The sequence below is a fragment of the Triticum aestivum genome, chromosome 4A (genome assembly GCF_018294505.1).
Source record: "Triticum aestivum cultivar Chinese Spring chromosome 4A, IWGSC CS RefSeq v2.1, whole genome shotgun sequence".
Taxonomy (NCBI): Eukaryota; Viridiplantae; Streptophyta; class Magnoliopsida; order Poales; family Poaceae; genus Triticum; species Triticum aestivum.
In genome coordinates this window covers 667,333,742-667,346,810 of record NC_057803.1, presented here as the reverse complement: position 1 = coordinate 667,346,810, position 13,069 = coordinate 667,333,742, and the positions used below count along the sequence as shown (strand labels likewise).

The following is a 13,069-nucleotide window of genomic DNA, read 5'->3' as shown; positions in this document are numbered from 1 at the left end:
AATCAACTAATAATCTTGGCTTCAAACATGGCAAACGAGTGGAGGAACAAGGCATCCGAGGCTCACGAGTCGTGACTTGTACTCCCTCCGTTCCGATTTACTCGTCGTGGTTTTAGTTCAAATTTGAACTAAAACCACGACGAGTAAATCAGAATGGAGGGAGTAACTAATATGAGATGAGGCCTAGCTAGCTCCAATGAAGTTGGAAAATCACCAAGCATCCTTAAGAAAAATAAGACTGGAAACGAAACTTCAAGTCTTTATTGCGCACTTATGCATGTCAGCATGTCACCCATCCACGGATGTGCCATGCTGCTTATTCATTCACACGATGTTTTCATGCACAAGCCAGCGTTCATGGGAAGACGCAGTAGGGGCCGCCATGGATGGTGGGCAGGTTGCACTGCCCCGGCAGGGCGAGCGTTCTGGCGAAGTCCCTCTTCACCTCCGTCGGGCACCTAGGTGCCAGCGGCGGCTGCGGGGGGCCACCGCCTTGGCTTTGGCTGGGAGGGAACGCCCGGTCGATGAAGACGCGCAGCCCCTCGCAGCGGCAGTTCCACGAGATGGCGGCCAGCTCCTGGCAGCACTGATCCTTCATCACTTGGATGGGGAGCAGCGGCATGAAGCCGCAGGTCTGCGATTATGGTGATGAACTGGAGCGCAGTTGATTAGTTTGTTTGAACGGAATTTGGCTGACAAGATGACGGATGTGTTATGGGTTATGTGATGATGATGATGATGATGATGATGATAAACTGGTGAGCAATTCATTAATCTGTTGGAACAGAATTTAGCTGACACGATGACAGATGTGTTGCGTGTTATGTGATCATGATGAACTACCGCACAATTGATTAATTTGTTTGAGAAGATTTTGGAGGGAAATGCAAGTTGGGCATTGCGTGAGGGAGAGAAGTGGTTTCGCCCTTCTAGTCTTAGCTTTTCCAAGAACAGAATTTGGAGGTAAATGAAAGTAGTTCTGTTAGGACATTAACAGACAAGGCAAGCAAATTGAACTAGGCGTAGAGCTTCTCCAAGCCATTGCCTCAAAAGTATATATATTTTATTTATTTTTTACGAAATCTCAAAACTATAGTATCCTTTTTTTTGCGAGGCTCAAAACTAAAGTATCGATCTCAGAAATTGCATTTCTATGACCCCGCCGGCCGCGTGTGGGCCGAAGAGTAGGTGATCTTTGTTTGCGGCCAGGCCAAAGAGCCAGTTATCATCCGTGTACAGGGGCCGAATATGGACTCTTCGTGGAAGCTCGGGTCGAAAATCATCTCTTACGCCCCTCTTAGGCCGAAGAGGGCTTCTAGGCCCACCTCTACGCGTAACTGCCGAATGAAGTTGCATGTCGTTCATAGGGAGAACCAAGAGTTGCTCTTCTTTTTTGTCATGGATGAAAAGTTTTTTTCCTGCTTATCGCCCTTCCTCATTCCCTCTCACGCCCTTTCCCTTCCGTTCCTCTCACTTCCTTTCCCTTCCTACCATTCCTCTCCCTCACTTTTCCTTTCCACCATCACCTTCCCTGTGCTTTTTCTTCCTTCCATCACCTCTCCTGCGCTTTTTCTTCACACCATCCCTCTCTAGCCCTTCTCTTGCCTCGCTCATTCTATAAACCCTTCTCGTGCGTGCTGTGTTCTACAACATTCCTTAGCGATTTCTTCAGTCATGTTTGGTGACCCCTCACACCGTTTTACTTCAATGTCACATTTGCTTTTGTCCAGTGCCGAAAAATGAAGATGGGTAATTGGGGGGGGGGGGGTCCAGGTGTCCCTTTTGATGAATTAGTTAGTAGTTAGAGCCACCTGATGGAGTTGGGCAAGTGTTCTTATAAACCCAGGCCCCCTGAGAAGCTCTCGGAAAGGACTGAGAGGAAATTCGACAAGAAATTTCGAGGTTGCGTCGAAGGTGGGACATGATTGCTGAACTCACACATTTATGAGTTACTTGTTCTTCCCGACCATCCATTTTTTTTCCTCAGAAGCAATACAAGGACCACATTAAGATAATGCTTCAAATTCCATCTAGTTAGCCGTTAGTATTGTAGTTCTAATTTTGTTCTTGTTACTATTTATAATGTCCAGTGTAACCCTGAATACGCAAATTTGTTGAACAAGGAGAACTTTAACTTTGAGTGGATGAAGAAACTGTGGGCGGATTATCCACGGGTGACACAAGCTCAAAAAGTAGTGGATCGGGACAGAGTGTTGATCAACAACTAAGGGAGTCGTGAGCTCTAAGAAATTGAAGGACGATGATGGTGACTTCATGGCACGAAAATGAGTTCATGACAGGTTCAAGGGCCATGTGCATCAGCTTGGGGTGGCGCAAGCTCTACGAAAGTGAACGCCGAAGAGGATGACAGCATGCCAAGTAAACGAGCTCAAAACAAATCCAATGGTGATGCAAACGAGTAGTAGATCAGGTAAGAATGTTGCATCATCAAAGGGCGCCGATGATGATTACGATTCTGGCGATGACTTCATGCCAGACAAACTAGTTCAGGTGTGGTGGAATCACATTATTTTATATGATAATCAACTACCATAAAAGAATAAAGTAAGGGGATTAAAGGAGGAGTCCCTGCGGTGCCTCCGAGTAAAAGACGGTCTTCCATACGAGCGTGCCCGCTCGTATGGGCGGTTGTATGAGGTGTCATAGCCACACCATCGTCTATTACTTCCACCCCGTGGAATAGGATTGGGGATCAAAGACACATGGGGAGAGAAAACACATCCAGAAGAGAGAACCTAGCCTCCGGAGGCTTCCGAAGGGGGACTGATCCAAGATTTCGCTACCGCTACTTTGCATTGAGAAGGGCTTCATCATCATCACCCATATCATCATCATCATCCCACCCCATCCATTTGCAATGCATTAGTTATTGGATTAAATCTTGTGTTACTTGTGTGGAATCACCTCGTTCATTATGATTCACTCGACCCTTTTTGTGCCCTTGACGTGTGAGTAGTCCTTATAGTTCTTGGGGATATGGAGGAACCCTAGTGTGTAATAGATCATTTGGTACTAGGATTTAATATCCTCTTTGCATGTTTATGTTAATAGTTTTCTTGATGTTGACTGAAGTCGACCATCCAACATAAGCTAATTTTGGATGGAAGGTTATTACTGTTGGCGAATCGGCTGGTCGCGGAGGCAGGTACATGATAGGGCCTATCTCCCTTAGTCCCGGATCGTTGCAGCAGATGGTAAACAGAGACCACCTATAGGTTGTGTCCACAGGGACCTTTTTCAGCATTTGGTAACCACAATGGGGAAGAACGGTGGTGGCGTATGTGATACGGGGTTGTCGCGTGTATGCATATATCTGTACCAGCTCTGCCCACAAATAGAAATATGTAAAGTGGCTTATTAATTCGACGTAGCATTGCGTTTAGGCACATAGATACAAGGTAGCGGGGAATCCAGACTCCCTGGGAATGGTATAGTCTAATTGATTTCACATTCCTACTTTACGTTCCTTGTTACTAAGTTCCATTTTGGTATTTTACTTTTATGCTCGTTTTCACCATATTACTATTGCTTTGGATTTCTTACAACTTGTAGGCATAGCTATTTAAACTCTTCAAGAGACAAAATACCGATTAATGTGTGTCTATGTGATCGATACTCTTACTTCGAAGGCACAAGCGGGAGAAAGTGTGAACCTAGCCCCAAGCCCCGATCCACAGCCCCCACGCCCCTCGCTCCTCCCTCCCTCATCCGGCGCCGCGCTCCCTCCCACCTCCTCCTTCTGCGCCCTAGGAGCCCACGCCGACGACTGCTGCTCCTCCACCACGTCGCCTCTTCCTCCTCCTCGCCGTCCCATCGCTCGCGCGCAGGCCGTCGTGGCCACGCGCTTCGCGGGCGAACCCGATCTCCACTGCCTGCTCTGGGTTCGCGCGGGACGGGCTCCCCCGCCTCCTCCTCCTCGCGGCGGAGGACGACGCCTATGGAGTGAAGGAGGATGCCCAAACCATGGTCGAGCTGCTGTTGGCGGCCTGGATGCAGGCGATGGTGGCGGCCAGCGGGGGTCTGGCGGGCGTGGCGGCCGACCGGTCGGGCAGCGACCTTGATGGAGGAGAAGGGATCTGGCGGGCATGGCGGCAGCTGGAAGGGCAGCAGCAGACTGAGGGGCGTCGACCGGTCCAGCAGCGACCTTGACGGAGGAGAAGGGCCAGGCAGGATTCGTGCCCCTGCACCTTCAGGTTCCTCTCCGTCACCTATCCCTTCCTCCCTCTCCTTTCCAGTAGGTATACCCATGTATGTTTTGTCGAGATCATAAACAAGTCTTACTGTTTTGTTAGTTTATCCATAGAAGATGCATCGATGCACCTCTCTCAAAGGACTGTAATATTCCCTTAAAAACCATGTGAGTTATTTGTACAATTTATGCTTCTCCATCTTAGCGCATACCGGACAAGTTTGCGAGCAATTTCATCAGGCAGATGCAGAGCCCACAGGGATTTGACCTGAAAGCATCAAGCGGTGAACCATGGCATGTGTGTGTTACCAAGGTTGCCAATGACCTGTTCTTCAGTTCAGGATGGGGAGATTTTGTCAAGGCTCATGAACTGCAGGAGAATGACCTCCTGATCTTTTGTCAAGACTCATGAACTGCAGGAGAATGACCTCCTGATCTTCACATTCAGCGGCAACTCCTCTTTTAAAGTCCTCATCTTCGATGCGACCGGCTGCGAGAAACTGTCTTCTCTCTTTGCTGGCGCTGGTATGCGCAAACATCTTGATGGTATGGTGGGTCAACAGGTTGAGCAATACGACGATTATGATGATACAAGTGTGCCGTCTCAGTTGATTGAGTCCCATCAGAATGTCTCCACTTTAAGGAAATTCAGTAGCAGGACCAAACCAAGTAAGACATTATGTGGTTCGACTAACACATGAGATGATATCTCTGAATATATCCCTTTCTTGAGATCTTGGTGTAGTCAGCTAACACAGATCCATGTAACTATGCACATGATCAACATTTATCTTTTGCTGGTTTTTCCAAATGCTAAATTTAAGCTCATGTACACATTGTTTCAGGGAAAGAGCTTCTTCCTGGATCACCAAACTGTAGCAGATCATGTGATGTTAAGCATGAGGAAACTGCGGAAGAGGAGAGTGATGATGACACATGTGCTGACTTCTACTACTGCTACTCAAGGGCCGCGAACAGACTACTCGACGACGAAAAACATGAAATAATCGGGCTGGCTTCAATCCAACCGGGCAATCCAGCATTCATGACGGTTCTGCTGAGGTCCCATCTGCAACGCAAGGACAACTTTCTGGTCAGTTTAAACTGATCAAAACGATCTAACACACTTCCAGCAAGCTTGTGTAATTCTTTGTCAACTCTGGCATGTACTCCATTCATTCCTAAATATAAGTCTTTTTAGAGATTCCAATATGAACTACATACATACGGAGCAAAATGAGTGAATCTACACTCTAAAATATGTCTATATACATTCGTATGTAGTCTATAGTGAAAGCTCTAAAAAGACTTATATTTAGGAACTAACATTAATTTCTCCTTGTGCCTTGTGCAGGTCATCCCCAGTGAATTTGTAGATGAACATCTCCACATGAGATCACATGAGGTTGTGCTGCTCAGGCCAAACAGAGAAGAGAGGTGGCATGTCAGCTACTACCACCAGGGGAGCTCCAGCAGAGGCTTCAGGGGCCAACCCTGGGCTAAGTTCGTCAGCAACAACAAACTGCACAAGGGGGATATCTGCGTCTTCGAGCTGATCAAAGGCGCGAGGAATGAGAAGAAAGCCAGGACGACGATGACCGTCCATGTTGTTAGGAGGAAGAAGTCCGAAGGTCGGTTTGCCTTAGTGGGCTATGTTCCTGCAGTGTGAGACGTGCACTGCATATTTTGGCATGTTATATGCAGTGTAGATATGGGCAAGTGGCGGCAGCTGGAAGGGCAGCAGCAGCCTGTGGGGCGTTGACCGGTCCATCAGCGACCTTGATGGAGGAGAAGGGCCAGGCAGGATTTGTGCCCCTGCACCTCCAGGTTCCTCTCCGTCACCTGTCCCTTCCTCCCTCTCCTTTCCAGTAGGTATACCCATGTATGTTTAGCTGATGTGATCCGTTCTTGCAGGAGTATGCCATTGGCACTTCCAACATCTAGCAGTAAGGTTCGTAATTTATTCAGGTACTTCTAAGGTAAACATTCATCTTCTAGCCATGTTCGTGAAGTAATTGTGAAAAAAAATCCCTGTAGATTATATTTTTGGATGAATTTACCTGTAGATTATATTTTTGGATGAATTTCCCTGTAGATTATATATTTGGATGAATTAAGGTATAATTAGTTATCTGCAATGCCATGTTTGTGAAGTAATTGTATTTTTTTAGCTGCGTTATCTGTTTGAATCCGAGTAAAAAAATTGGATGCACAAGCCTGGATATGTTTGGATTTCTTTGGATGGATTAGGGGATCTGCTTGGATCCCCGGGTTTCTTGTTGCTTTGCGGGAGGCTCGGTCGCATGCTGAGATTCGTGACAGTTTTTTGTTGCCTTTCTTAACTGTCTATTGTTGGATTCTATTAGTTTAAGATATTTCGCCGATCTGACTGTTGGTTTGCGCTAGTACAGTTTTAGGTCTTTCCCTTCAGGAATTGTTGGATTACATTAGGTTAAAGCATGACATAGATTTGTGGCCATTATGGTTAGTCCCTGTGTGGTTCATTGGCTTAAGGATTAGTTGGTGAATCACATGCCTAATTAATTGTAGGGATTGCTACACCAGGTCAAAATATGATGCAGACTTGTGCCTATTGGGGTTAGTTCCTACCTTAGTTCTTTGTCTTACTGTCGTGGGTTGTGGCTCAGTGGATTATGAAGCTATTCTTAGGTGCTTGAATCATATTTTCTGCTACATTCTAGCCTTAAGTTCTTCGTGCTTGAAGCTGTATGGTCTAGCTATGTTAAAAGGATAACATGCCAGTGCCTGGGTGTTTATAGTAGTGTTTGTTACTCTGAAATCGGATATTCCGTGTGTGTTACTGCTTTCAATAAAATGTCTTTCCATTTGGTTTCACTTCGATTATGTTTTTGTGCAAATCCTTTGTCGGTTGAGCTATTGGTGAATCTAGATGCTATGGATAATGTCTGATTTCCCCATCCTGTACTACTTACTATATGGAGGCAATGGTTTAATTTGGTCTCGCTTTGATTCTATTACAACTAAGGACCGGTTCGGCAATCCACCGGCTCCTTGAAATCCTAGGATCTGCAGAGCAGCTGTTTGCTCACTCTATATTTTTCAGTCAATGCATGCCGAGTCCACTTGTAACTGAATATGCACTGTTTTCTTTGAAATTGAATAACGATGGTTGAAATTTAGTTTCATTTGGACGAGCTACCCCAAGAGTTTTATGTTATTTCTCGGCTTATTTGAGCTATTATTGTTTCTGTTTAACACAGACAATTATAGCTGCCCTTTTTTATTCAGAAAAATGGTCTTGATGTCCGTGGTTTGGTTCAACATTTTCTCAGCATATCTCTATTCGTCAGTCTAACTCACGTAACATTCAATATAATTTGTCTGATCCAAACTAAGTTTTGGCTGTTGCTATGGTTTGTGTGCAGTCTATTTTTCTTCGATCTTGGTCATTAAAGATGTGACAAGAAAGAAATTTCAAAAGGTTTGATGATCTAGAATGCTCATATGGAGTTATTTGAACCAGTTCTTTTAGTATATACTGAGACCAGATGTACCGGAAAAATTTAAAATATACCAATAGTAGGAGTTGACCAATAATGCTGATTTGATTCAGTCTTTAGGCCTTATGCACAATTTCCACAATGTTGAACATAATATATGCTTTAATGCTCCTGTGCACTGCTTTAATGCTTCTGCTTGTTTGTCTGAATTTTGTTGTTGTTCATTAATTTCCTGTCTTCAGGCTGTATACAAAAATGTTCCTACTAGGTATTCTGACGTTGATTATCTAAAAGAAAGAGCAATTCTAACACCAACAAACGAAGTAGCTGAAAAAATAAACGAGTGTGTTCTATCTTTAGTGCCTACCAGTGAGAGAGAGTACTTGAGCCGTGATACTATAGGGAATTCAGCTGATGCGGTTCGTAATCAGGACGCCTTCTATCCTGTCGAACAAACCATCATTGTAAATATTGCCTTTGGCCCTTTCTGCCTTATCTCCTTCCTTATGACAATCTCTACTCACTATAAATGCCGCTCAGCCATGCTGTTTAAACTATGTCTTGTCGTTGCTGTTACACTGTGTGCGCCTCCGTATATCTTCTATTTACTGCTGGGCTAGCTAACCTAAAAGCCCTTCTCCTTCATCGGTTTACCTCTGAAGGCAAACATCATGTTTCTTCCTGTTAATTCCCTGCTGCAGTTAATATTCTAGGTTCTTTCTCGCCTTCTTTGCATATCGATAGGGACTCACCTGGAAATCAAAGCCAAGAATTGCCAGCTGAATTTAATGTTCAACACAGAGAAGGTCGATTTGTTTTTGTAAAAGGCCTGCTAAGATCCTCTTCCTTTATTTTCTTTCTGGTCTTACTTGTGTGCTTGGTACAAAGAAATACACAGGTTTCACTTATCAGCAGCCAAAAATATAGTTTCAAAAGCTTATTATTTACCTTGCTTTGGTTTTGCCTCCGCATACATAGAAAAAACAACAGTTTTTAGTCATATTCACGTCTGTTCTTGCCTAAGCAAAAAGAAAACATAATAAGTTTATATCCCACTCTGTTCTTGCTTATTAGATTATGTTGAGCAACTACAGTATCTGTTGTGCCTGAGATAGCAAAACCTGTTTCATTTCAGCTATTTCTGCATGTACAATATTCATGTGCCTCCATTTACCACAGGTTCCTTGCTGCCCTATCATCTTCATCTTGTTATTTGGTTGCTGCTACGCGGACTGTGGTGATTTACTACCTTCTGATCTTCTCACTACTCAATCAAGGTCCTTTCTGAAAAGCTTCCGGACGATATGAGCGCTAAAAAGCTCCAGCTTGTTGTTGACGCTGTTGGACTTGGTAAGCTTGATGAAGCCGAGGTCCATAAGAAAAATATTATGCCGTTATCCTATACCGGTGGGCGTCGCTGTATAACTGAAAACTTCCACGCCGCGATGACTATTTCCCATGTCCAAGCCTCGCCTGATATAATCACAACCTTCACGTGTAATCCAAAGTGGCCTGAAATAATGGGAGTCTTGAACGCGGGCAAAAAATAGTCAATAGGGCTGATATTACTGTTCGAGTATATCACATGAAACTGCTTGAGTACCTACAGAAGATCAAGACCAGAAATATGTTTGGGACTGTAGTTCCGGGTACCATGCCCAGTGCATTTTCTCTCCTTTTTTTGTTTTTCTTACCCACGTTTCTTATTTTTCATGTTTTTCATTTACCCTCCTGTTTTCCAGTTCTCTACACCAGAGTTCAAAAAGAGGGGTCTTCCACACGCATGTGTCCTTGTTTGGCAAGTGAAAGATGATGACCGGGTGGTCACACCAACTTACCATAAATTCTTGTGTTTCAACTACTCTTAGTATTTCTATTGGATTTACCGTCCTCTTTATTCTTTTTTTCTCTTGCATGGTTCCCAATGATTAGCTTGACTCTGTCATAGGGATCTTAACTAGCCGGCGTTGCTGCTATGCACTTACTAACACCATGGAAACTGGAATCATAAAACAAAACAGTAATAAGAAACCCTATGCAATCAAGCTTCTGTTCTTATAGCAATTACAGTTTTGATACCTCTATTTATTTATGTCATCTTGTTGTGTTTCTGTTTCTCTTCATATAGGATACAGATATGTGATTCTCATGTGATCCTTTTGCTGGAAGCTTGCTAATCTTAGGGGTGCTGCTACTGGTGTAAAAAATGTTTTATCGAAAGAACTAAAGTAGTAGCTAATCCAAGCATTGAAGAAGTGACGGAGAGGCTACACTATATTGGCATGAAGTCAGAGCAGCGCTTGAAGACTACACAAGATAGTATGGTAACCAACAGAGCCATCTTTTGTTTCGTATCAAGCGATCCAGTATCTTTGCCTTTTTGGCGTTGCTCTAAGCAAGATATGTATAGCCTTTAGATTTCCATTTGTGTATGATACTGCATGTACACTTTAGGCCTCATTACTGTCAAGCTTGTGATCACTTGTTCTATATATGTAATCAACTGCCCTTCTCACCCGCAAAAAAAAAACTGCCGTTCTACTAATATTTTCAAAAGACTATTTATATATGTTTACACTTGTTAGAGAAAATCATGGCATTGCCAGTAACAATTTTTTATTTTCATATGTTTCAATCTGTCTTTAAATATTTTTATGTGTACTCTTTCAATACTTGGCTTGCTCTCGCCCTTTGCGCCATTGACGCAACGGGTCATCTAGTTTTTCAAAGGTGAATTGGCACTGCCCAGTTGATTGGCAGCGTGGTTAAAACCCGTTGACCGGCCCAAACCAAGAACGGGGTTGATTTTTGAACATTCAGGTTAATTGAGGTTTGGATCAATTTCGAAGATAAAGGTTATAAATCAAATTGAGTGGTTAGTTCAGGTTTGAAGGTGAACTTGTCTCTTAAAAAAAAGGATGGACGGTTTTAGGAACAGGATTGGATATCTGGCTTTCACATCATTGTCCACGGCTGAGTTTGGACCAGCCTGCAAACAAAAAAAAAATTCCCGTTAAAAAGCGCTTTTACTAACTCAAAATGAGCATCAGACTTCTCATTGTCCGCGGACGAGTTTGGACCAGCCCGCAAATAAAACAAATCCGATAAAAAGCGCTTTTATTAACTCAACAAAATGAGCACCAGACTTTTCATTGTCCACGGACGAGTTTGGACCAGCCCACAAACAAAAGAAATCCGATAAAAAAAAAGAGCTTTTATTAACTCAACTGAGCACGGGAGAAGAATGCTTTGATGCATGCGTACCATGGTGATCAGATTTGTGGCTACACGTCTACACAGAGAGCCGGAGGTGGCTGGGGCGGGTGCGTGGGCGTGGGCATGGGCCGGGGACGGTGGCAGAGTAGGATCTCGCGCAGTCGGCTGCCGCGAAGGTGACGGTGCCCTTGTCGAGGTCGTACCCGACGTGCATGTTCTGCTGCGCCACGTTCCCGATCAACGACGACCGAGCCGACGGCGCAATCGCCAAGCACAAGGTGTCCTTCTGCACCACCGCGAACGTGTTCAACGCCTTGAGCGTCACTGCCGCACCGCCGCCCAGCCCCAGCTTCACGTCAGGGATCTTCGCCGCGATCTGCCCCTCCTTTAGCCCGGTGATGTTGTAGCACAGCGGGAGCTGAAGGTCCGCCGGCGGCGGGGCCTTCGGGAGCTTGATCCGACCGGCCAGCTCCTTCACCAGTGGGTCTAGCAGCGCCTTGCTGAGGAACGTCAGCGTTGTGCCGGAGTCGACGATGGCGGGGGACTGCTGCGGCGCCGCGTAGGTTGCGTTGCCCACCTTGACGGACAGGAGGCCGATGGTGTAGTAGGACTTCACTCTGGACGGGATCAGCGGCGTCGTCGCCGCGCCCGGCTCCGTCACGGTGGCGCGGGCGCCCAAGTTGAGCACGGAGGAGACATTGACGGAGTAGGGCACGAGGCAGTAGGAGAACCTCCGGCCGAGCGAGGCGTGCGCGCCGAGCTGCGTGACGAGGGAGAGGTTGGTGTTGCCGAGGCCGACGAGGCCGTCCCCGATGAACTTGCCGACAAAGGTCGTGCCGCAGCCGAAGTTGACGTTGGGCACGCGCGTCGTCCGCTCGCCGCGGGTGCCTGGGGCGTCGTCGGCGAAGGTGAAGGTCTCGGTGGAGAGGAGGCCGCTCGTAGTGGAGCCCCCGCCATAGCCGTAGAAGTAGGCGCACTTGGAGTCGACGCAGACGGTTTCATGGAGCTCGCGGCACGCGCCGGAGTCGCAGCCCACGGGGCTGTACGTCTTGGACTTGGAAGGGTCGAACACGACGCCCGGCGGGGGTGGGGGCGAGGGCGCGTCACCGGCGAACGCCGGGCCAGGACCGTGGGGCCCCTTCTTGCTGCAATTGAGCCAGACGAGGTCGCTTCCGGTGTCGGCGATGGCGAGCAGACGGGTGGGCGGCGTGCCCACGTTCAAGGCCATCAGGTACTCGAACGGCGTGGAGGTGATCTCGGACACGACGCCGTGGGCCGACGGTGCGTCGGCGCGGGCGTAGGAGCGCGCGAGCGCCTTGGCCACGCGGCCGTACGCGGTGAGCGAGGGGTCGTGGAACGGCGACCCGACGGAGTCGCGGTGGATGAACTCCACGCTGAACCCATCGCCGCCGTACGCCGTGCAAGCGCACAGCTGAGCCGTGAGGACGACGCCGACGAGCAGGAGAGCGCGAGATACCCTCGTCGTCTCAGCCATTTGCGACCTACTGGAACTCAACTACTGGTACTAGCAAGGATTGGTTGCGGCTGCTGTTGCTATGTAGGGTAGAGAAAGAAGTATAAATAGGGGAGTTTCCCTAAGTACTCCCTCCGTTCGGAAATATTTGTCGAAGGAAAGCATAAAAATGAATGTATCTAAAACTAGAATATGTCTAGATACATCCATTCCTTCGACAAATATTTTCGGAGAGAGGGAGTATTTGCCAGCCCGCTGCGTAACTATACGCAATTAATTACCTTCTGCACCACGCATGGAATTAGGGGTAGATTCTACGTATTGGAGAGCTGGAGAGGAGGAGGAGATCATCTTGTGCGTGAAACTCAAGATTTTGTAATTAATTCGTGCTAAAAGATGGCGAGTGGCTACTTCCAAGAAGTGATTGATTGGCCGTATACTTGTCACCAGCTACCCGGCAATGGACCCCATTTGCCAGCGAACGTTCGCTTGGAGGGATGACATTTGCAAACGTTTTTGTTTCTTCAAAGACACGTGGCATTTTCTTCAAAACAGTCACAATTGCTTCAGAGAAGGATACTTTCTTATAAAAGCTGCCACTGATCTCACGTTGCAACTAAATTGCCAGCTAAATGACCACGTGACACATGTGATAAGCAATTCAAACAATTCAAAAAAAAAAAATCA

The 13,069-nt window shown here is 46.4% G+C and overlaps 3 protein-coding genes across 17 annotated transcripts; 1 reads left to right on the top strand and 2 right to left on the bottom strand.

The window, feature by feature from the left end:
* Positions 1-239: 239 nt before the first annotated feature.
* Positions 240-701, bottom strand: LOC123082992 (chymotrypsin inhibitor WCI-like). Its single transcript, XM_044505159.1, has one exon. The coding sequence runs from the start codon at positions 620-622 to the stop codon at positions 356-358; it is 267 nt and encodes an 88-aa protein (XP_044361094.1). The 5' UTR covers positions 623-701; the 3' UTR covers positions 240-355.
* Positions 702-3,649: 2,948 nt separating this feature from the next.
* LOC123087979 (B3 domain-containing protein LOC_Os12g40090) lies at positions 3,650-10,239 on the top strand. Of its 15 annotated transcripts, none has more exons than XM_044510108.1 (7): positions 3,650-4,214; positions 5,056-5,303; positions 5,565-5,841; positions 5,915-6,037; positions 6,125-6,161; positions 8,872-9,042; positions 9,821-10,239. In XM_044510108.1, the coding sequence occupies exons 1-4, from the start codon at positions 3,974-3,976 to the stop codon at positions 5,917-5,919; spliced, it is 771 nt and encodes a 256-aa protein (XP_044366043.1). In that variant the 5' UTR covers positions 3,650-3,973; the 3' UTR covers positions 5,920-6,037; positions 6,125-6,161; positions 8,872-9,042; positions 9,821-10,239. The 15 variants fall into 15 exon arrangements, with proteins under 15 accessions (XP_044366043.1, XP_044366042.1, XP_044366041.1 ...); XM_044510107.1 differs by having other exon boundaries at positions 6,125-6,178; XM_044510106.1 differs by having other exon boundaries at positions 6,125-6,189.
* Positions 10,240-10,784: 545 nt separating this feature from the next.
* On the bottom strand, positions 10,785-12,443 carry LOC123087977 (aspartic proteinase CDR1-like). Its single transcript, XM_044510096.1, has one exon. It carries the CDS (start codon positions 12,401-12,403, stop codon positions 10,985-10,987), a length of 1,419 nt encoding a protein of 472 aa, XP_044366031.1. The 5' UTR covers positions 12,404-12,443; the 3' UTR covers positions 10,785-10,984.
* Positions 12,444-13,069: the final 626 nt, after the last annotated feature.

What these genes read in the sequence shown, in the direction of transcription:
- LOC123082992 (XM_044505159.1), bottom strand. Translation starts at nt 622, where the DNA reads ATGCCGCTGCTCCCCATCCAAGTGATGAAGGATCAGTGCTGCCAGGAG.
- LOC123087979 (XM_044510104.1), top strand. Translation starts at nt 3,974, where the DNA reads ATGCCCAAACCATGGTCGAGCTGCTGTTGGCGGCCTGGATGCAGGCGA. An exon ending in TCGTGCCCCTGCACCTTCAG is followed by an intron (nt 4,215 to 5,055) that starts GTTCCTCTCCGT and finishes ACATTGTTTCAG; the next exon opens with GGAAAGAGCTTCTTCCTGGA. An exon ending in AACGCAAGGACAACTTTCTG is followed by an intron (nt 5,304 to 5,564) that starts GTCAGTTTAAAC and finishes TGCCTTGTGCAG; the next exon opens with GTCATCCCCAGTGAATTTGT.
- LOC123087977 (XM_044510096.1), bottom strand. Translation starts at nt 12,403, where the DNA reads ATGGCTGAGACGACGAGGGTATCTCGCGCTCTCCTGCTCGTCGGCGTC.